The sequence below is a fragment of the Hoplias malabaricus genome, chromosome 10, assembly GCF_029633855.1.
Source record: "Hoplias malabaricus isolate fHopMal1 chromosome 10, fHopMal1.hap1, whole genome shotgun sequence".
Classification (NCBI taxonomy): domain Eukaryota; kingdom Metazoa; phylum Chordata; class Actinopteri; order Characiformes; family Erythrinidae; genus Hoplias; species Hoplias malabaricus.
This window is the reverse complement of record NC_089809.1, coordinates 6,694,054-6,716,940: the sequence shown is the minus strand read 5'-3', so window position 1 is coordinate 6,716,940 and position 22,887 is coordinate 6,694,054. Positions and strand designations below refer to the sequence as shown.

Here is a 22,887-nt window from a genome sequence, read left to right as displayed (position 1 = left end):
AAGTGTCCGTAGGTGTGAATGTGTGAGTGTCTGTGTTGCCCTGTGAAGGACTGGTGCCCCCTCCAGGGTGTGTTCCCGCCTTGCGCCCAATGATTCCAGGTAGGCTCTGGACCCCCCGCGACCCTGAACTGGATAAGGGTTACAGATAATGAATGAATGATTTGACATTCCACTTAACGTATTCCAAATTTACGTTAATATTTGTAAATTGTATAGTATACAGTGTCATACTAAGTGGGCATATCAAGCATATTATTCTCATCCCAGACAGCGATCATGACTGTAGACCACTACTGGTCCACCATCGGACCACTCAGATTACTGTCCTGTACAGGATATAACTCATTTATAATCTCCTCAAACACATTTTACATTCACAGAGACTTTTATTCTGCAAAACAAACTAATACAAATATTACCAACAACTATGAGAGATATAATAATGAGTATAAGCCTGATATAAAATGGTTAAAGGATAAAAATGTTGACACTGTGCTGGATTAAAATTATTTACTAATTTATTTATAAAGAATAACAAAAAGAACCAAATGTAAATTGGACTGTGAATGGAAAAGTGCTAAAATGTGCCATTTTGTCTAAAATTCTGTTTAATCAGCAGCGGTCCACCCAGAAAACACTGTGTAAAACACTAGTGGACCTCCAACTTTGCCCTCAGTGAATCAACAATGGTTCGAACCTAATTTCGAGTGACTGGGAGGAGTGTGATGTGTTCTCCCTGTGTCTTCGTGAGTTTCCTCCAAGTGTTCCACTTTCCTTCGCGGTCCAGAAACACACATTGGTAGATGGATTGGCTACTCAAGGGTCCATAGGTGTGAGTGAACGTGTGAGTGTGTGTCGCTCTGTTGCCCTCCAGGGTGTGATCCCGCTTTGTGCCCAGTGATACCATATAGGCTCTGGACCCGAAGCCACCCTGAACTGGATAATCAGTTACATACAATGAATTAATAACTATTAATTGCAGTAATATAGTAATAACATGGCAAGAAAAGCAGAGAAGCATTATTTATTTACATCAATGCAGTCTACAGTTAACAAAGACAAAATGACAAATTGCAGTTTCACTGTGAAATTAATTAGAAAATCCCTATCCAGTTATTCATTACCATGAATTCACTCTTTCATCTCAGCTAACCAGTGTGAATATTATTTAACAAAGTTGGACAGATGAATGCATTTACTCTTTCAACAAATGTTCCACTTTAAAAGAATGACGAAGCAGAAGCTAAGGCTAACATTTACAGAGCACTTAGCATTTCAGAACACTATCAAACTGCTGACATTAAAGATTTCTCATTTTAATGTGCGCCATGTACATTCATATTTTAACTTCTGATGGAAATCACAATAATGAACCCATTATCCATGTACCACACCTACACCAACATTACAAAACTGTAAACATTACCTCACGAGACATGGCCAGTGTTCTGTACTCAGAAATGTGCACTTTTTGAACAAAACAAATGCTATTCATTTCAAAGATGGATTTATAATGTGTGTGAGAGTAATGTGTAATGTGTGTACAGTTAGAATAGATGGCTTTTTGTTGTGTGAAATGATTGTGTGTGACTGAGAGGATAAACAACAAGCTGTTTTAACGTTGCTAGCAATGATGCTAACAGCAGCTACTGCAACATGATTACAGTTACTGTTAGCTAAACGTTATCACAAATGTTTAACTAAAAAATATGTTAAGAGCCAAAAACATCAGACAAATAGAAACAACCCACCTTAGTAGGGTCCTCATCGTTTGAACACGGGCTCTGGGTGGGTTGTTACATGGGTTATTAATGGAAACCAGTTGTGCTGTCAATATCAGATAAATATTGGCAGCCAAGTACCTGTAGGTATATAGGACTCACATGAGCCCATATGGGTTATCTTAATTTAGAGATTTTGTGTTTTGTGGCCTGTGTCTAACATTTTTTGGTCTCATCACTGATTCAGAGGAGCACCTGTGCTAACATTTAGCCATGTCTTATACAGAATGAAACATATAATCAAGAATTCTCTGTGACATTAAATTATTCATCAAATGTACTTTACCCTGCCCACTGGTGCTTGGTGATGTCATCAAAATTTGATTTCAGCTCATTTTGATTAAATATTATGGAAAAATAAGACTTTAAAATGATAATTCATGCTTTATTGAACCAAGAACTTATTACGCTAAATCTGGGTGGTGTTTTTGGCCTTGGTTGAATTTTTGGTTAAAGTTAACAAAACCAAATGGTATTAACCAAAATATGTGAATGTATATTCAGCATTTCCATTTCCAATAGAGATGAAGAACAAAGTTGTCTGTTTCTATGTTCATTTTAGTTGTAAAACTACTAATACATTGCTGAATTTTGCCTAAACTAACAGAATTATAGAAATTACATGTGCCAAGGCTGTTGTTTTTAATGAGCGGATACTTAATGGTGCTGTGCAGTATATGCAAGCTTGAACAGATACATATGATGCATATCTGTAAAACACACACACACACATGCACAAAATAAACATCCATTATATTCCTTCATGCTTCTCAAACAGCTTCTTGTATGTCCTCTGCAACATTCTGGACCACATTCTCTACCACTGTGGAAACCTCCAGAAACCCAATGCACACATTTTCCACCCCTCCACAAGCTGCCTGCACATTTTCCACTGCATTTTCTAGCACTCCACTAATTACAATGCTCACTGTGTAAAGCACATGAACCAGTCCCCTCTGGCTTCTCCACATTAAACACATAAAGCCACCTCCTACGGTCTTGACTTGATGAACCGTTTCAAAGCACACAGTTTCTAGATATTGGAACAGACCACATCCTGCTGACTCCACCGAACCTCCACCCAGATCCCAGACTAGCTCCAGAACTCCAGTTGCTATGCCCAGAATGTCGGACATTAGCGTTCCAATTCCAGTTACCAACTCCTGGCAGGACAGCAGGAAAGTGCCCACTAATGTACTGATGCAGAAGTAAAATGTTCCCACGACAGTCTCCACCACTGTGTACAGGAGGTTACATAGGCTTTCAGTCCAAGAAACCACACCACAAGCGACATCCCGGACCACAATTAGACAGTTTATGGGCACTGATGCTAGCACAGCTGCATCCTCCTGCAGGACGTAGCTTACCTGAGACAGAAAGTTGGTCAGGATGGAGATGACTAGAAATAGAGGGGCACAAAGGAGGGAGAACAAGGAGGACAGGATGTAGAGCAAGACACTTTCTTGGTTTTCAGATTCTGTGTCGTTTGCATTTTCCTCTGTCAAGCTTTCCTCGATCAATGTTTCTTCAATAGATTCATCCTCTTGTTTTATTGCATTCAACTGTTTATTCATAGTGTCTTCTATAGACTGTGAAATTACCTGCAGATGCTCATGGCCTCCTTGACCACACCCCCCTGGAAAAAGTTCCCCAATCCCCACTAGGTTCTCCAGCTCCTCCACGCTTATAACTTTCAAGCTGCCCTCTCCGTCCATGACCATTCCAATGCTAAAGCTAGCCGATGCATCTGGGGCAGCACAACAAACTACCGTCCATAGCATCTCTCCTTCACACTCGCTCAGTCCCCCCACTCCGCTTTGGACATACATCTCACCCTCTGTTTTGGAACAAAGTGGTATGACCTGGCTCTCCACATGCTCTGCAGTGAGAGAATCCATTTTCTGGAGAGGGGAGAGCCAGGTGGATGGGGCCACATGCCGGTTGTTCTTGTAAAGAGCTGGGATGAACATATGGGAATCTTGACCACTCCAGCTTTCATCCTGAAGGTACAACAAATATATATATATAAAAAAACATATTTATATAAAGATTTAAAGCTACAATAAGCTCAGCATTACATATAAAAATTCAGAAACATATGTAGATTCACTCGTTGTTCTGGATAGTAAATCAATTATATATATATTTGTATATATATATATATATATATATATATATATATATATATATATATATATATATATATATATATATTTATTTGTATACTGTACTTTAGTATAGTCTTTCTGTAAGTGCTTATCCAGTTCAGGGTCGCGGTGGGTCCAGAGCCCACACAGAATCACTGGGCGCAAGGCGGGAAGACACCCTGGAGGGGGCACCAGTCCTTCACAGGGCGACACACACTCACACACCCACCCCTATGGACACTTTTGACAAATTTATGCTTTAAAATGTACTGGACCAATCTGAGCTATCAAAATGTATGCTGCAATTTTTAGCATATATTAAGTCAGTTTTGAATGTGTGAGTGTGTGTGTGTGTCCGTGTTGCCCTGTAAAGGATTGGCGCCCCCTCCAGGGTGTATTCCTGCCTTGCGCCCAATGACCCACCGCGACCCTGAACTGGATAAGCGCTTACAGATAATGGATGAATTAAGTCAGATTTCTTGTCATTAAGAGAGTCTATATAAGATTACTCTGTATGTCAAATATGTTTAAAGCTTGTGATGCTTGTGATACAGTTTGCACGATGCCTACAGGTGTGAAATAGCTTCTTAGCTACATTAACTTCATGGCCCTAGAATGAAACCCAGCTTGTCTTGACTCAGCTACATTTGGGTTAATGGGAAAACTGTGTAGTCTACATTTAATTTTTTCTGAACTTACATTTTAACATCAGTGACAGTGCAATTCAGCGGAAGCATAGGCTTTGGTTTGGTCCCTATATAATAATAATAATTAACAGTAAATACAAGTGTAACATTCTTATGCTTCGTTGCCTCTGGTCAAATGACCTGCAAACACATATTCTGCTCAGAAAATACTTTTGCGTATTTTAATGCACAAAAGAAAGGACATAAAATATTAAGTGTTGTTTGGCACATTTTGCCTAGTTCCCATTTAAAAAATCAATAACTTGTCATGTAACCAGGGGTGTCCAGTGTAGCACACAACAGAACATGAGGAAAACAAGAGGAACTATGAAGCCCTCTTCAATCCTGAGTCTTGAAAACCACACCCTGCAATGTGATTGGTTACTTAGGTTTATGATGTAAGAAACCCCGGATGTCTGAACTTGCCTTTTTGAGACAATCATTGGTGTACTTCAGTACTTCCTCAAAGAGGAAATGCTCAGCCATGGCACTGACTTTTTTATTCCATACATGATACATTTTCTAGTTTATAAACAACTACACACGCATCAAGTAAACAGTAAAGATACAATAAAAAGGGAGGGATATGAACCATGACCATAGCATAGTGTTAGGGAAACTGACCTTAAACCTGCTGTGTGTTAGTTTACACCTGTCAAAGGAAGAGAGCTCACCTTGCTGTGGGTGGTTCCTTTTCCCCAGTCATTCTGGGGGCTGAGGTGGAGGGCAGTGTGGATGCTGTGCGGACAGTCTGGATGGAGCAAGGTGGTGAAGGTTCGCTCCTCCAGGTGGTGGCACCGCGTCTCCAGCCCTAAGTCAGTGATGTGTCTCGGGGGAGATCGTCTGTAGAAGCTCCCCTCACATTGGAGCTGATCTGGATGTGAGGTAGAGAGTGTGTCGGCCAGCAGCAGGACCACCGTGAGAGCTGCAGACCCCAGCATGATCACAACAGCTCTCTTTCTCTTTCTGTCTTTGTCTCTCTCTCTCACTCACACACACACACACACACACAGCAGCTTCAGTACTGCAGCCTGGCACTGACAGCACTGAAACAGCAATTACACTCAACTATAGCTTGCTAAGCTCTCTCTCTCTCTCTCTCTCTCTGTCAGTCTCTCTCCCTCCCTGATTTCTCTTCTTTCCTTCTGTGCAGAAAGAAACCAAACTGCATTCTTATCTTTCCCTCTGTTTTTGTAACTCAAGCCTCTTTCTCTCTCTATGCTTCACCTTTCTCAGATATATATAATAAGAGTCTGGGCTACTTTCTTCTTTTCTTGTCTTTTTGTCTTGTCACTTCCAGCAATTACAGTCAACAAGACCCTGCAAGTCTATTTAATCATCCTCTATCTCCTCCTTCTTTCAGTTTCTGCCCTTTCCCTGCCTTCTTCTTCTTCTCCTTCCTCTTCTCTCTCTCTGTTTTATAAATCAGTTTCTCTGGCAATGGCTTAACTACAATGTACACAAACCTGCACACACCCTTGCCAGTACCTGTAAATCAGCATTCTCCATTACACACACACTCACACATACAACTAAGCTAGGAATCCTAATGTGTACACTTAAAGAAATTAACAAGCCAGCCGTTTTTATTCATTCATTCATTTATTGTCTTTAACTGCGTATCCAGTTCAGGGTCGTGGTGGCTTGGTAGCCTACCTGGAGTCACTAGGCCCATGGCAGGATCCCAACCTGTAAAAGCACCAGTCCGTGAGCACCACACACTCGCACATTCACTCACACCTAAGGACCGAAAGCAAAAGGAGGAAACCTACGCGCACACAGGGAGAACACGTCCAACTACTTACAGTATGTGACACAACTCTGGTTTCGAACACACAACCCCAGGACAACCTCTGGAGCTGTGTGCCAGCGACACCATGCCGCCCATATATTTCATATATATTCATAGCAATTCCTAATAACAAGTAGAAGATACTGAGTAAATACAGTGTAACACCTAACAATTAGTAACTGAATAAAATCTTGGAGTTGTAGGGGTTAATTTAAAGGCTTTGTATTTGCATATTAACAGGAAGTCTAACTTCACTCCCAAATAAAAAGAATTTAGAGTGTCCAGTGTGTTCTACATAATGCTGAGCTGACTCATAAACTGTATAAATCATATACATGCGTTAATAACCTGCCAATGTTTACATATAATAATCAATAATAATGCCAAACAAAACAAACCCTTTATTTGACGAGCATTAGACTGGCGAATCTGTATTATGACATGATTCAAGACTGATTTGCATGTTTATTATATTATATGTTTCTTCTCGACCTCTAATGTAAACATGTCAGAGCTCTACACGCTCGGAGGAGAACACTCTCAATTCAGTTAGGTCAGGTATTAAAAACTTGTGATGATGGAAGAGAACGGAGGATAATCCTACTCATCCACAGACAGAAATTCACTACTGGACTCAAAATAATTCATTTTGTTTGACAAAGAGTAAAAAATATTGGATATATTTAGGGCGACAATCTGCATAAAACAACTTTCGGAAACATCAATATCAGAAAGTTCAATATCACAGCCATAATTAAGAAGCAACATATATTTACAGCACTTAGACAAACACAAGAGGTTGTAAAGCATGTTGAAGGCAGGAACTTGTCAGTGGAAATCCAGAAAAGTGTTTGTTGCTATGACTAGAGAGAGCCAGCAGACAGTGTGCAACGCTACACTGCATAGCTGCATGTCTGAGCTGATCCCAATGAGCTTAAGGGCACAATAGGTGTGGTTGTGAAAGACTTTCCCTTCTGTCTTTTTCTTTTCCTCTTTTGAATTCTCTGAGTGATCAGCCATGCAAAACAAGATGTACTGATCACTCAGGTTTATGTGTTCACATATATTTAAGAGTAATTGCAACTTAAAGGGCCAGTATCATGAGAAACTAAACTATGTAATTGGTATTTGCATTTCCGAAACGGGATGTTCAAAATACGTCACTGGGTCAAAAAACCCAACACTGCCGAATGGGGGTGTTTTCCTACCCTTTTCCAAAAGTTACATAGTCCATTTTCTGCAGGGCTGAGTCTAGAGAAGCTATGACGAGGCTCTGTTCTCAGTCACAGATCAGCGTCTCAATCATTTTGAAGCTGTAAGTCTAAGGTAATGAACGCATGGTGGTGCAGCAGGTAGTTTTGCAGCCACACAGCTCCAGGGACCTGGAGGTTGTGGGTTAAAGACCCACTATTAGTGACTGTCTGTGAGGAGTGTGGTGTATTCTCTCTGTGTCTGCGTGGGTTTCCTCCGGGTGATTGTCTGTGAGGAGTGTGGTGTGTTCTCTCTGTGTCTGCGTGGGTTTCCTCCGGGTGACTGTCTGTGAGGAGTGTGGTGTGTTCTCTCTGTCTCTGCGTGGGTTTCCTCCGGGTGACTGTCTGTGAGGAGTGTGGTGTATTCTCTCTGTGTCTGCGTGGGTTTCCTCCGGTTGACTGTCTGTGAGGAGTGTGGTGTGTTCTCCCTGTGTCTGCGTGGGTTTCCTCCAGTTGACTGTCTGTGAGGAGTGTGGTGTGTTCTCTCTGTCTCTGCGTGGGTTTCCTCCGGGTCACTGTCTGTGAGGAGTGTGGTGTATTCTCTCTGTGTCTGCGTGGGTTTCCTCCGGGTGACTGTCTGTGAGGAGTGTGGTGTATTCTCTCTGTGTCTGCGAGGGTTTCCTCCGGGTGACTGTCTGTGAGGAGTGTGGTGTGTTCTCTGTCTCTGCGTGGGTTTCCTCCGGGTCACTGTCTGAACAGGATAACGGTTACAGACAATGAATGAACGAATAAAGAAAGTCTAAGGTAAAAATACTACCTACTGTTACTTCAGATGAATACAAATGCAGCTCCTCTGTGCTTACAGAAACAAAACCAACTGATCAGGCGATGTTTCTGGTGTTTGACTTTGGTTTTGGGTTTGCAGTACAGTTAATCAGACACTTGAAGCATACTATGTAAGCACTGAATTTGCCTCATTTATTTGGGCCAAAATATATTGACTTTTTTTGCACTGCAATTGTTTGAGGTTCCCCTCAAAATCACCATTGATGATAAACACCTATTCAGGTCTTTTTGTGTCTCTTTCACTCATTAGGAATGTCAATGACCAGTTCAGCTTCTTCGCCCTCTCCCCTTTCCTCCTCTCCATCGCTTTCTCCCTCACTCTCTCCTTCCTCTTCTGCAGCGTCTCCACTCAGCATCTGCCGCGGGACCCAGCTGAATGGGCCGGACCCAGCACTGCCCGGAGCACTGCCTGCTGGGTAATTAGAGGCCATAGGAGTGAGCACCTAGGAAAGGAGAAAGAGAAAGAGAAAGGATGTAAGGGTTGAACAATTCATCGTTGTATATCAACATCATAATTTGAAAGAATGCAGTTGTGGGGAGTCGGACTTAATAACGCAGAGCTTGAGGCTGGGCAGTCTGGCATGCTACAGTCATAATAGCAGGCGTTTGCTTGAATTTGTTTTTATTTTATATGAAGTCATCACAGTTTGGTTTCCTCTTTAACCCGTGGTTCAACCAAAAATTACACAGACTCAATTTCTGTCCACAACCTATATGTAAATCAGTGGGTCAGTATGTGAATGTTACAGTTCTTTAGCTTTGAACAGGAGCTATGAGGTTGATGTAGGTACCCAGTAATGGAAGCTTATTCCTCACTAAATAGCACTGGTCAAACCTCCAGAGAAAGTAATATAATGACAGCTTATGAACTAAATAGCTTTGCTGATATCTGTATAGAACATCTCTACCCTTACATCCAGTATTAGTATTTATTTGTGAACTTTATTGGACACGTTATACTATACACTCAATTATCTGGACACCTATTCACTCAACATCAATCTGAGAATGCTTTCAACTAGATATCGAAAGGATTTGATGGCGTTCATCCATGGGTGAATTAGTGACATCCAGTACTGAGAAATTCCGGATGACAGACACCACTCGAACACATCTCAAAAATATTCTATCACTCCGGAAAACGCAGCCTAGTGCTGCAGGGAGTTATGCCCCTATTGACAACGATCAAGAATTCAAGATGCCAAACATGTCTTGGCCGTACAGTTACTGGGTAATGTGTAAAATGCAGTTTTCAAGTTCAAGTTACATAGTTCTAGGGCTGTCCCGAATACCACTTTTTGGGCTTCAAAGCTTCGGCCGGGATATTTGGCGAATATCCGAATGCTTGGAGAGTGGGGTGTTGTTTGTTGTTGTCATTAACAAAAACCACTTACGACCCCTGCTTTAATATCCTTCTCTCCAGGCTGCGCTGTGACTCATTGCTCGCTACCTATGCTTGCTAACGTGCTAACTAGCTCACTAAAGGGTGCAGAGTATACATGGTTTAACCAGTTTTTCAGGCACAAAGCTGACAAAATGAACTGCGGCATCACCTCACTTTGTTGTGTGTTGTTTTAGCAGATTAGGCTGTTTTATATAACCGAGTTTTAGGCTTCATTAACACAGAGTTTTATGTTGATGAGCCTGACTACGGGTGGAGTAAGGAAAGCACTGTGTTTAATGCTGGAGCGTTTCCTTCATCAATAGACACTTTATCCATAAATATCCGTATCTCAAAATTAGAAACAGAATACCTACCCAGTGAACATATATCTGAACACCAGAATATTTGGGGCCAGCTACTGTTCAGAAAATCAGCTCTCAGTGGCTGCTGTAAAATTAAAACTGCACTTCGGCTCCCAGCATGGCTCCACTTGCTGAGTCGTTCGCTAACTTGTACATACACTGTGCCAATAGGAGCACAGAGTGTAAACAAATAAACCAGAGCTTCTTTGAGGTGTAAAGCTGACAAAATGAACTGTAGCTTTGGCATGCTTTTGTTGTAAGTAGGTTGCTGTTGGGTGATGGGCTGTTTTAGGCTTCGTTCAAGACGTTTATGTTGACAAGGATGAATACATGTGGAGGGGAGGGTTGCCTTTATCGACACATTTATCCAAAAAATTAATATCCGAATCTCAAAATTATAAATCGGATACCTACCTAACGAACGACTATCCGAATATTCGGGGCCAGCCCTACATAGTTCAAGTTCATACAGCAGTGGAATGCTTAGACAACTGTCTAAACACATGGAAAAAAATGACAGAATTTAGGCTACTCTCAAAACAGCCCAAATTCTTATAAGGCACTTGCAGATAGCTGATACGTACTAAACAAGGTACAGTTGATACTCTTGGTTGCTGGGAAGAGATGTGGTGAATAGACTAATCAATAATTAGACCGTCTGTCTGGATAAGAGTTTCAGCCAAACTATTGCTGTTACTTAAGGGCATATGAGCAAAAAATATAACCACAGACATATTAGACATCCCTTTTCTCTTTGTAAATCTTATCCTTTTCTTTCTTTCTCACCTTTCCTGAAGGCTCTTTCCTTTGTTTGGATGGTTTTGTTTTTCTCTCTTTCTTCATTCGCTCAGCAGAGGGAGCCAAATAGTCAGGTGGGAAGGGTAACTTTTCACCACACACACACACACACACGCACAGAGAAAGCCCACCCCAGAGGATGTGTTTTTCCAGCAGTCCAAAACAATGAAAAGTGACAAGACAACAAACAAAAAGAGGAAACAAACAATGAATGAATAAAATTCAAATAAAACCAGGTGGCAAAAATAATATGTGAAAAGATAACAAAATAAAAATGCCATGATCTGAGCTGTGATGAAGTGGAGGGTGTGGCCGTGTCCAAACACTCACCGTGTTGAGATACTGGGACGAGGACTGTAGAGGGTTTGATCCGGAGCGAGGGAGGAGAGAGAGATGAGTGGATGAAGTCGAGGGAAGTGATGGGACTCCAGGACTCCGCCTCCTAAGAAGAGTGATAAGAAGATCATGCAACAGCAAAGCATACAGCTTCAAGTGATTTAAAGCCCATTCATAAGCAATGAAAATATATTCATACAACAGGCTCCACTCACAATTTATAGAAAAAAAAGTGCTGAAATATTAAATATATATAATTATTATTATAAAAAATATTAATAAAAATGTGAATACTAAAACTATCCCCAAAGTTGCTCTCATGATTTGTAGCAGGGATGTGTAAGTAGTTACACAAACTAAATGTTAGCACTTTTACTACACACAGCATTAAACATTCAAAACCCCTCACTGGACTCACTTCTTTCCTGCCTCTCTTTCTCTGGGACCCTCTCCATCACTCTCTGAGGAGGCTGTGGCGTCTGAGTCTAATACACATTCAAAATATTCTCAATTATTTTGTTTTTTATAATAACATTAATGTCAACATTAAGAGTAAAACTGCAGCACTTTACCAGAGGAGTCTTCATCCACTCGCTCATACTGTAACAACCTGTCCAGCAGAAAACTGAGACACAAGAGTAAGACTTTAGTTCATAGGCATACGTTTTAAAGTCATTCTGAAATTTAAATTTTTTTTTTTTTTAACACACAAACACAATTCATTGTATCGCTTGAAAGACAATATCTTTACACCATCCATCATCCACCATGACTGCAACCAAGTGTAATGGCTTTGGTCCATCCGTGAAACGTCTTCAGAAATATAAAACGCAGTACTACACTTCTCGTTCACTTTCAATTCAGAAAGCAACACGTGTGTAAGGATCTTATGACACAGGTCCATAACATTTTTTGTACAACATTGTTTTGGTTTGTGTAATTTGATGTTATGAAATTTGTTTGAGCCCCCTCCAGGGTGTATTCCTGCCTTGCGCCCAATGATTCCAGGTAGGCTCTGGACCCACCGCAACCCTGAACTGGATAAGGGTTACAGATAATGAATGAATGAATGGATGGAAATTTGTTTGACCCCAAGTCAGTATTTTGTTTTATTCCAATACAGGATGCACTTGAATAAAGAAAAGTTCTTCAGTGAATATTGTCATCATTCCTTCACATGAACTGAGACGCTTAGTATCTCCTCATAGAAAGGTCTGAGTGGAATTAAATGCATTGCATAAACGTAGATGGGCAGCACGGTGGCGCAGCAGGTAAGTGTCGGAGTCACACAGCTCCAGGGACCTGGGGGTTGTGGGTTCAAATCCCGCTCCGGGTGACTGTGTGTGAGGAGTGTGTTCTCACAGACAGTGGTGTGTTCTCCCTGTGTCCGTGTGGGTTTCCTCCGGGTGCTCTGGTTTCCTCCCACAGTCCAAAAACACACATTGGTAGGTGAATTGGCGACTCAAAAATGTCCGTAGGTGTGAGTGTGTGAGTGAGTGAATGTGTGTGTGTGTGTGTGTGTGTGTGTGTCTGTGTTGCTCTGTGAAGGACTGGCGCCCACTCCAGGGTGTATTCCTGCCTTGTGCCCAGTGATTCCAGGTAGGCTCTGGACCCACCGCGACCCTGAACTGGATAAGCACTTACAGATAATGAATGAATAAATTTTGATTGAGCTTTAGAGCCTAGGTTTGCACTTGTAAATGAACCTAATTTAGGAAACAAGTGTACAACCTTTTGTCTCTGGACACCTTCAGGAGTTTTCTCTGTGCTCTTCTCAGTTCCTCTTGGAAACATTCTTGCTCCTGAAATGAAAAAAGACAAAAAAAAAAAATGAACATCCTGAATCTTAAAGCTGAGCAACTTCATGTAGCAACAAAAAACTCAGTGAAAACTGAAAACTGAAAACTTACATAAACCAAAAACTTCAATTTACGCTTGAGGTTTTTGTATTTCCGCTTGTAATCCACATCTAATTCGGCCTGGCCATTCATGTCTGGAAAAGATGGAATCAGAATTAGGCTTTAATTGCCAAGTATGTATTTATAGGAAATGTTTACCGAGTTGGAACCGTTCTAAGTGGCAGACATCTGAAGTGTTTAGTGACTAAGAGCTCTTCACCTTTTATGTAAATTACCTGAAATAGTTAGATATATGTTGCCTCATACACGAGACATTGCTCATACACGAGACAAGATTTTGGCCTTTTAATTAAGAATTAATGGTGCAGTGTTCAGTTAAGAGCAGTGTAATGCCAAATAATATAGCATCTATGTAGTTTTCAAATGTATTACCATTATCTATTTACTCTTTCAATCTATTTTATAAATAAAAACTCAGAAGATAGTAAATAAAATGGAATATATTTGGTTTGGTGACAACAGCATGTACCTATCACAATCACCTGAGTCCTGTTATTTCTGAAAGGAACTATTTCACACGAAAACTGGTTTAATGACTTTGTTTATATCTCAAAATGTAATTGTAAAGAAATGTATAGACTCGGTGGAACTCGATATATCTGCTAGATTCGGACTGAGAGTTTGTTAGACAAGTTTAAATGAGTCCCATATCACCTTAGTCGTTTAGACTGCCTTTTGTTATTTCTGTAAACTTGTGAGAAACATGTATGTCTAAACACGTCCTGTTCTTTTGCCAAATAATCCGTTCCACCTTAAATGGTGCAGTAGTTCCATTCAAAACCGCCGAAATTTAAGGTGGAACGGAATGTTCAAAATAAAGCTAGCGAAGAAGTAAAAAGCACCTAAAATACATTCGCGGAGACAAAGGGATTCTAGAGAAAATACTGACCAGATTGTAGCCCTTTACACTTCTCACAGCAAAAAGAAAACGTAAATCAAAGGTTTATCTCTCATTAATAAACAGACAAAAAAATAACAAAAGCTAAAATCTAGTTAACTCTCTTATCAAGTCGCTCGTGCGCTACGTAGGACCGTTACTGAACTTGAAAGTAAGCGTAAAATGTATTTTTGAGACAGAAAAACAGCACGTAGTCTTCTTTAGCGTCTGTTACATTATTCCAACCGCTGTACATGTTTTGTGAGACTTTTATTTTGTACACTGATAAAAACCTTGCGTTGGTTTTCTATCTACAGTTATTCTTCTTACCTTAATACTTATAAGTATAATGGTTTTTATGAGTTTGTATTTATTAATCTACATCTATTTTATTTTTGTAAAGACTTGTAATTTAAACAAGTAATAAGTGCTCAATTTGTGTAGCATTTATTTGTTTGCGCTTTTATTGGTACAGGGCATATTAATGGTATTTCGCTATTATTATTATTATTATTATTATTATTGTTGTTGTTGTTGTTGTTGTTGTTGTTGTTGTTGTTGTTGTTGTTTGCATGTCCTTTTACTTAACTATGAATTTTTATGAGACTTTTAATTAATCATTAACATGATGTATTTCTTTGGAATGTTTATTAAGTGCTGTCTTAATATAACGAAGATTTGATTTTAAAACTTTTTGGGTTCAGAAAATTATAAAAATTACATACACTGTGTTGCAGGTACGTGGGTGCTGTGGTGTTGCTAAGGAGTTTCTTGGTGGTTACTATGGCTTGGTCCAGGTGGTCATGGAGGAATATTTTGTGTGAAAGAGGTGCTTGGTCCTAGATGGCTCCTAGGATTTTTTCAGACAGTTGCTGAATTAAGCCAAATAGTTGTTTGGGTATCATCATCGCATTAAGAAGAGTGCACAGACGTTTGCATGCGTTTCCTTCCTGTGGGGAATAATAGAAAACAATCAGCCTCTATCCAGTAACTGTACTGCATGCATTGCACCATGAGACTGAACAATCTGGAGTTAAAATCATGAGGGGATCTTGAAAATTGCCAAAGATGCAACCATAGTAACTTAACTGATCAATCAATCAATCAATCAATCAATCAATCAATCAATAAATAATATGCAAACAACTTTGAAAAAACAAGTACATTAAAAAAATAGGCAACAACATTGTCAACATTTAAAAAATGTATACACACATTAGTTGTCTGCTAACATGTTTAAACATTTTCACCTGAATATGGTAATTTTAGCAAGTATGCATATGTTTCACATTTTCAACATATTTTCTGATGGAGTGCTAAATCCATATAAATGAGATTATATAAAATAATAATTGTGTAAAAAAAACTTTCATTTGTAAAGGCTGACCTTCTCCAAATGTGACTCTGCAGACTCTGAAGGGCTCAGCCAATATCATTATGAATAATACATTTGCAGTTAGGAGCGAGCCTCAGCGAGAAAGAGAGAGAAAGAGAGAGAGAGAGAGAGAGAGAGAGAGAGAGAGAGAGAGACTCATATGCACTATAGGTGAGAAAGAGAGAGAAAGAGAGAGAGAGAGAGAGAGAGAGAGAGAAAGAGAGAGACTCATATGCACTATAGGTGAGAAAGAGAGAGAGAGAGAGAGAGAGAGAGAGAGACTCATATGCACTATAGGTGAGGAAAAGAGAGAGAGACAGAGAGAGAGAGAAAGAGAGAATGACCTTTTGAGGGAACAAATAATGAAATAAATGTCATAGACTTCAGCCCTCAATAGCTTTTCTATGTCACCCATTCGAAGTCCTAACTATTCGATTTGTGGAGCTATTCCAAATATCTTTAGGAGACAGGTCAGGTTCTTTGTTTGTACATAATCTTTCTCTCATACAGGATCTCAGCCTGAAACACAAGCCTCTCCAACACCGACTGTCCTCTGATGCGGTCTCTTGTTGCATGTGGACAGAAATAGAAAGCTATTCTCTCATTCCCATAAATAAAGGCCTCAGGAGACCCTGCCTTTGTTTTTTGTCTGTCTCCCGAAAGCCTCAGCCAGCTACTAAAGCAATGGTTTAACCAAAAATTACATTTGCAGTTTTTCCCCATTTTTCAACCTTTGAAATTAGCTTTTTAGATGTATTTCTCCCCAATTTAGTCACTACTAATTTTTAATGGTCAGTCAAATTTGGGTAAGGGGTGGGGTCATGGGAAGTGACTGTGAAGTAGATAATAGACTGTAGTTCTCTGTCTGCAGACACGTCACCTATTGTTGCTTTTAGAACAAAAACCTTGTATCTCCAAAACGTTAACTTTTAAAGGAGAAAGAAGTATACTATAAATTAATCAAAAACAAACAAATAAATAAAGGATAAAAAGATTAGATATAAGGTTTTTACACAACAGTGAATATATGATTTGGCCTTAGCCAGCCCTAACAAACAGATCACAGATCACTAGTGTCTCTCTCCATTGATTTATGACACTCACATTGTCTCTGTCCTTCTCGCTCTCTCTCGCTCTCTCTCTCTCTCTCTCTCTCTCTCCTCTTTTTAACTGTGCCCTAATGTGTGACGTCCTGAAATTTCGTCTCTCTTCGCTCTGCACTGACAAGGACACTGGAATGTACAACAATCACAAGAAGGACACCAACAACAACCTCAACAAGTCTCTCCTGGAGGAGCAGAAGGTAAGGTCAGAAACTTCAGAGTGTTCCACAAAGAAACATAAAAGTAACTACACTTAAAACAGGGCAAACTGTCCTGTAATTGTAGGTAAAGGTTGCCCTGTGGATAATGGTTTAACAAGATAGATATGTGTATTAAAGACACAGATCACAATTTTTTTGAACAATGTGGAATAATTTTCTTTACCTTCATCTACTTCATGTTTTTCAGCTTTTTACAACCACAATAGCCCTGTTAAAATATGTGTGTTGTCAATAAATGTAGAAGAGAACTGCTAAATTGAGGGTTGTAACAATTTCAAAATTGTAATTCTGGGGTCAATACTAAGACCCTGTACACATCTTGTCATTTCATGCTTTCTGAGTATTCTATACAGTGTTCTATATCAGTGTTCTATACAGATAGTGATTATCTGCCTATAAATGAAGGTGTAAGCGCAACCATGACACATTTAAAACAGAGTTTGGAGGTTCTGAGATGAGTATTAGCCAGATGTCACCAAAGTGTAAATGCATCCATTTCTCCAAGCCATATTTCACAAAAACCCCATCCATACAAAACAATGCAGGTGATCCATGATCACGAAGAGCTCAGTCATCGAGCTGATTTGTTGGATACGTGGCGTATAGCAATCAGATTTTAAAGTGATGCTTTTAATTACCAGGTGTACACCAGGTTTTTAAAATCTCAGCAGAATAAGAATAAGAAATGTATTTCTTATTCACAATGAGAATGAGAATTTTTTACACAAAATCCTTAAAATGTTCAGTAAATCAAAGGCATTACTCAATCAATCAGTAAAAGCAAAATTGATCTATAAAGTGCTTTTTCCAACTGATGTTGTCACAAAGCAGTTTTAGAGATTTGGCATAAGAACAGATAACAACAATCAATACATAATTTGAAGACTCGCTGATGTCCCTCACTAGGTTCCTGGAGGTTGTGGGTTCTAGCCCCACACCGGGTGACTCTCTGTGAGGAGTGGACACGGGGAGAACACACCACACTCCTCACAGACAGTCACCCGGAAGAAACCCACGCAGACACAGGGAGAACACACCACACTCCTCACAGACAGTCACCCGGAGGAAACCCACACGGACACAGGGAGAACACACCACACTCCTCACAGACAGTCACCCGGAGGAAACCCACACGGACACAGGGAGAACACACCACACTCCTCACAGACAGTCACCCGGAGGAAACCCACACGGACACAGGGAGAACACACCACACTCCTCACAGTCACCCGGAGGAAACCCACACGGACACAGGGAGAACACACCACACTCCTCACAGACAGTCACCCGGAGAAAACCCACGCAAACACAGGGAGAACACAGCACACTCCTCACAGACAGTCACCCGGAGGAAACCCACGCAGACACAGGGAGAACACAGCACACTCCTCACAGACAGTCACCCGGAGGAAACCCACGCAAACACAGGGAGAACACACCACACTCCTCACAGACAGTCACCCGGAGGAAACCCACGCAGACACAGTGAGAACACACCACACTCCTCACAGACAGTCACCCGGAAGAAACCCACGCAGACACAGGGAGAACACACCACACTCCTCACAGACAGTCACCTGGAGGAAACCCACGCAGACACAGGGAGAACACACCACACTCCTCACAGACAGTCACCCGGGGCGGGACTCGAACCCACAACCTCCAAGCCCCTGGAGCTGTGACTGCGACACCTACCTGCTGCACCACCATGTCACCCAAGTCTGTATCATATAAGGTGGAATTAAAAATGTGTTGAATGTGAAAAGCCACATCCCTGAATGATTTAGATCAGACGATGAGAGCAATGTATAATCTTTCGGAGTCATGGAACATGTCTTAACATATATTGTACATCATGAAAAACATTGTAACATGCAAATTTAACTAAGGAGGTATCTATATTTGTATTACAGGAGAAGCTTATTCAGGCCATTAAGAAGATTAAACATGAAATCAATGAATGTAATGACGCTGAAAATGACACCTATGCGGAAGCCATGTACATGGAGGTAAAAGCCAGATTTCTTCTGGAGTCTGAATCTACATTGAATGTATTATTGTTCCTGGAGGAAATCTTGTCATTTTTCGAGCACTGTATTTTCAGTATAAATGTATATTAAATATATATTATTTATTATGATAGAGCCTTAAAACTTGTATATGAGAAACATTTGGTCTGAAATACATATATTTTGACATATAAAAGTGACCAGTATTGCAGAGAACATCACATTTGTTCCACAGCGAGTTTAATGCCACAGCTGTCCACAGACGTGAGTCAGAGAGAGCACAACTGTCCCTGACCAAATAGTGTTGTCCTCCAAGCGTGTTCAGCTCCAATGATGCTGTTGAAGATGTTTTGAGGAAGCTCACACTAGCCCTTTTTAAATCTGGCCATGCTGATTTGCTGGGGCATTTTGTTGGTAAAAATCAATGCAATATTTGCTTCCCAAGAAATTTTATTGTACCTGACAGACTCCTAGATTACAGAGTAATTTAATCTGACCTCTTAATCTCCAGCTCTTGCTGAGTCAGCTTCTCACCAGACATTTATATCTCTCGATTTCAGAGTCAGTTTGAGGTCATGGAACGGGAAATCCGGGCAGAGTTCCAGAACCTACATCGCTTCCTGGATGAGGAGGAGGAGAGGGACCTGGAGAGGCTTCGGAAAGAGAGAGACAGACGTGTTAAGATACTGAAGGAGAGGGAGAGGAAGATCAGCATGCAGGGCCGAGACCTGGAAAGAGCCATCGAGACCCTCAACTGCAAACTAAAAGAAGAGGACAGCCCCAAATTACTGAAGGTGCTAAATGTGGGCCTTACAACATTATTTACTCACTGAATCATGGCATTTACAAATGCTGTTTGTCTAATTAATGTATTAGGCTATGAGACCCACTTTTTACTGACATCGCATTGTATTTACCCTAGAGAATATTAGTGGGTGTCTGGATGCGTTTAGTTATGGATTATTACAGTTACAAAGCTGCAGAAGATTCTTTGTAACCAGTTGTTAGGGGCCCAGAATATAACAGAGAGTCTCTATCTGACACGGTTTATATCACAGACAGCCATAGGATTGAACTGATGTAAACGTAAGTCAAAGATCACATGAATTTACAATTTTAAGAAACAACACAATACCTTCATTTTTTTTTTTTTTTTTTAGGAAATTAAAGAGCTGCTAAAAAGGTAAGTGTCCAAAAACTTGTGCTTTAATTTTGTCATTTAAATTCTAATTTAATGATATAATTATATTATTTATATTATGTCATTCTCTCCTACTGTGGGCTCTCTCAGATACACCATAGCATCCACCCATCCCCATGATAAGTGGGCTTTCATTCTCAGGCATGAATCTTCCTCCTGACCTAACTGTAATTCTCTCTCTCTCTCTCTCTCTCTCTCTCTCTCTCTCTCTCTCTCTCTCTCTCTCTCTCTCTCTCTCTCTCTCTCTCTCGCTCGCTGCCAGATGTGAGGTGAATTTTATCCGACCTCCTCCCATAGACACTGAGATTTGCTCGGGCCAGTTTGTGGGGCCTGTTCAGTACAGGATCTGGAAGCACATGAAAACATCTCTATACCCAAGTACTTGTCTTATATTGCTTTTTAGGATTCCTGTTAAAGGGGAATCAAATTTTAAAACAAAATTTAATGTGTTAATTGTTGCGTTGTGCATCATTTTGTTGCATATCCTTAAGCATCATTGGTTTGACAGAACTCTCAATTTTATTTTGTTATCTGTGCTCTCTAACTTCACAAGCCAGCTTGCACTACATAGATTACATTACATCATACAACCATACACTGTCAGAAAACTTGTCACTGAGGTGGTACCTTTAGCTGTCTCTGTGGTGTTACCCTCAAGCATACATATTTGTACCTTTTAATTATGGAACATAATTGTACCATATTCTATTATAACTGTAGATTTTAATACTGTGTTGATTTCATATGCTCCATTCCATCTCCAGGACATATATTGTCTTTTTTATTTGACACAGTTAAATAATGAAAACTTACAAATATTCACCTCTCCTTCTAGAGAAGAGTATGTAATGTACCTTCAGGGAACACAGCTGGACTTTTAAACACTGTTGTACCTTTTAAAGGTACATTTACACTGTTTGTACCTTTATTGTCCAATAATGTACCTCTACTGTACCTTTTTTTTCTGAGAGTGTAGGGAGACCCTGTGGTCTAAAGCAATCCTGAGTGCTACCATAGCCACTATGCTATAGGTTAATGCAGCTAGCTAGCATTACAACAACTCTTATTCTAGTTAGGTTTTTGTCAGTTCTTTTTGCTCTATTTAACACTTGAATAGTGTGATTACAATTTTAACACCCAAATTAACAGTTGTAGTGGAAGGTTTACCCTCCTGGACTTTCAAACAGATTCATATATTTAAATTTAGCCTCACACATTCCATAGCTAACAACTATGTAATTAGCTTAAGTAACTGTTCTGTCAATATGGCCACTATATATATATATATATTATTTATTATATTATTTCACTGCACTGTTTACTGTTCTCTGCTGCTTAATTCACTGCACTGTTTATTGTTCACTAATTACCAACCTAGCTATAAACTGCCGTTCTGGTTCATGCTAGCTTGGTAATGGTTTAGCTGTCACCCAATGGGGATCTTATTACTTATTTTATATATATATATTTTTTTTTACTCCTTTTTTTTCCTCTAAAGACATATCAACGTTAACCTTCGATCCTGAGACAGCCCACCCACTGCTTACCGTCTTCAGTGGAGATACAAAAGTGCAGTTTGAAGAGGAGAAGGAGTTTATTGAGGAGGAGGAGAAGAACCCAAAACGGTTCTACTACTACTACTGCTTGATGGGTCGTGAAGGCTTCAGTCATGGGCGTCACTACTGGGAGGTGGACGTTGGGGGAAAGACGGCATGGAGGTTGGGTGTTGCCAGAGAGAACATACCCCGTGGCGAGATGGACTCTTCCACCGAGGAAAATGGCTTCTGGACTCTGGCCCTGAAAAATGGTTCCATCTTGGCCTGCACTCACCCAAAGCCCACTCTTGTGCGGTCTGCCACTTCTCCCACCCGTATCGGGATCTTCCTGGACTGCGACCGGGAAGAGGTGTCCTTCTACAATGCCTTTACCATGATGCCTCTCTTCTCCTTCTCCATGGGACCCCTACTGATGCCAGTTTTTCCCTTCTACAACCCCTGTGACACAGATGAGGGCAAAAACCTTGCCCCTCTCTCCATCTTCCATCCCTTGCTCTGAGTTTTAAAGTCCAAACCTGCTAATGATGAATGGACCAATAGAAATGCTCCAAAATTACTTCCATTTGTGACCTCCATTTAAAGTTAAGGTTATCTCTCTTCTCCTGTAAAGCTTTTATTTTGAAGATACATGTTTTTCCTTGGAAACTGATGAGTTACAGAAAAGCTATACTTCCTACTGTGTTGGTATTCTTGTAGTTTATATTAACAACACATTTATTTTGCAAACACAACTCTCAACAAATTTAATGCAGCACTTTGCTTAAAAAAATAGTGTGATAAACACACTCTAGTTCATCAGCTACGTCATGTTTGGTGTCTTTAGTTTTACACTGAAGCTACTGCTAAAAATATCTTTTGTTATTCTGTTTTTTTTGTGTAATGCCAATATTGTATGAATGTGGGGTCTAAGCTCAATTTTTTATTTGAAAAATATCATTGGGGTTGTTGCTGCCATAATGCGGTTATTATTTATTTGCATTTTTTTTATGTGCAATTATTTGTCATTGTGCAATAACGTGTCTTGCACATTTAGCCCACCAGTGACAGTGAAAGCACACACACACACACACTCAGAGTAGACAGAGAAAAGGATGCTAGTAGCCACCAATTAATGGCACTTAACTCCATTTTAGAGTTTTTGTAGAACCACATTAACAACTAAACTAGACCTGGGTCAAAGGTGATCTTGTCTATAGGAGACAATAATTTAAATAATCACTGTTTCTAATGGCACTTTTCCACTGCATGGTACTTACTGTACTCGATAGCTGGAACTGGGTAGGTGTTTAGTTCTGGCTCATATG

At 40.2% G+C, this 22,887-nt stretch overlaps 3 protein-coding genes across 6 annotated transcripts; 1 reads left to right on the top strand and 2 right to left on the bottom strand.

The window, feature by feature from the left end:
* Positions 1-1,043: 1,043 nt before the first annotated feature.
* On the bottom strand, positions 1,044-5,792 carry si:ch73-54f23.2 (uncharacterized protein LOC107988037 homolog). The gene is made up of 2 exons (XM_066683805.1): positions 5,289-5,792; positions 1,044-3,781 (listed from the first exon to the last, which is right to left on the bottom strand). Exons 1-2 carry the CDS (start codon positions 5,553-5,555, stop codon positions 2,552-2,554), a joined length of 1,497 nt encoding a protein of 498 aa, XP_066539902.1. The 5' UTR covers positions 5,556-5,792; the 3' UTR covers positions 1,044-2,551.
* Positions 5,793-6,250: 458 nt separating this feature from the next.
* Positions 6,251-21,844, bottom strand: ino80e (INO80 complex subunit E). Of its 4 annotated transcripts, XM_066684127.1 has the most exons (11): positions 21,575-21,844; positions 19,324-19,479; positions 16,598-16,708; positions 14,844-15,068; positions 13,233-13,315; positions 13,054-13,124; positions 11,895-11,947; positions 11,741-11,807; positions 11,317-11,428; positions 10,975-11,073; positions 6,251-8,885 (listed from the first exon to the last, which is right to left on the bottom strand). In XM_066684127.1, exons 5-11 carry the CDS (start codon positions 13,311-13,313, stop codon positions 8,682-8,684), a joined length of 687 nt encoding a protein of 228 aa, XP_066540224.1. In that variant the 5' UTR covers positions 13,314-13,315; positions 14,844-15,068; positions 16,598-16,708; positions 19,324-19,479; positions 21,575-21,844; the 3' UTR covers positions 6,251-8,681. The 4 variants fall into 4 exon arrangements, with proteins under 4 accessions (XP_066540224.1, XP_066540223.1, XP_066540222.1 ...); XM_066684126.1 differs by lacking the exon at positions 16,598-16,708; XM_066684125.1 differs by lacking the exons at positions 14,844-15,068; positions 16,598-16,708; positions 19,324-19,479; positions 21,575-21,844 and adding an exon at positions 14,131-14,374.
* si:ch73-54f23.4 (zinc-binding protein A33) lies at positions 16,587-22,082 on the top strand. Its single transcript, XM_066683223.1, has 6 exons — positions 16,587-16,796; positions 18,731-18,826; positions 19,387-19,620; positions 19,987-20,009; positions 20,290-20,405; positions 21,526-22,082. Exons 1-6 carry the CDS (start codon positions 16,587-16,589, stop codon positions 22,080-22,082), a joined length of 1,236 nt encoding a protein of 411 aa, XP_066539320.1.
* The last annotated feature ends 805 nt before the right edge of the window (positions 22,083-22,887 follow it).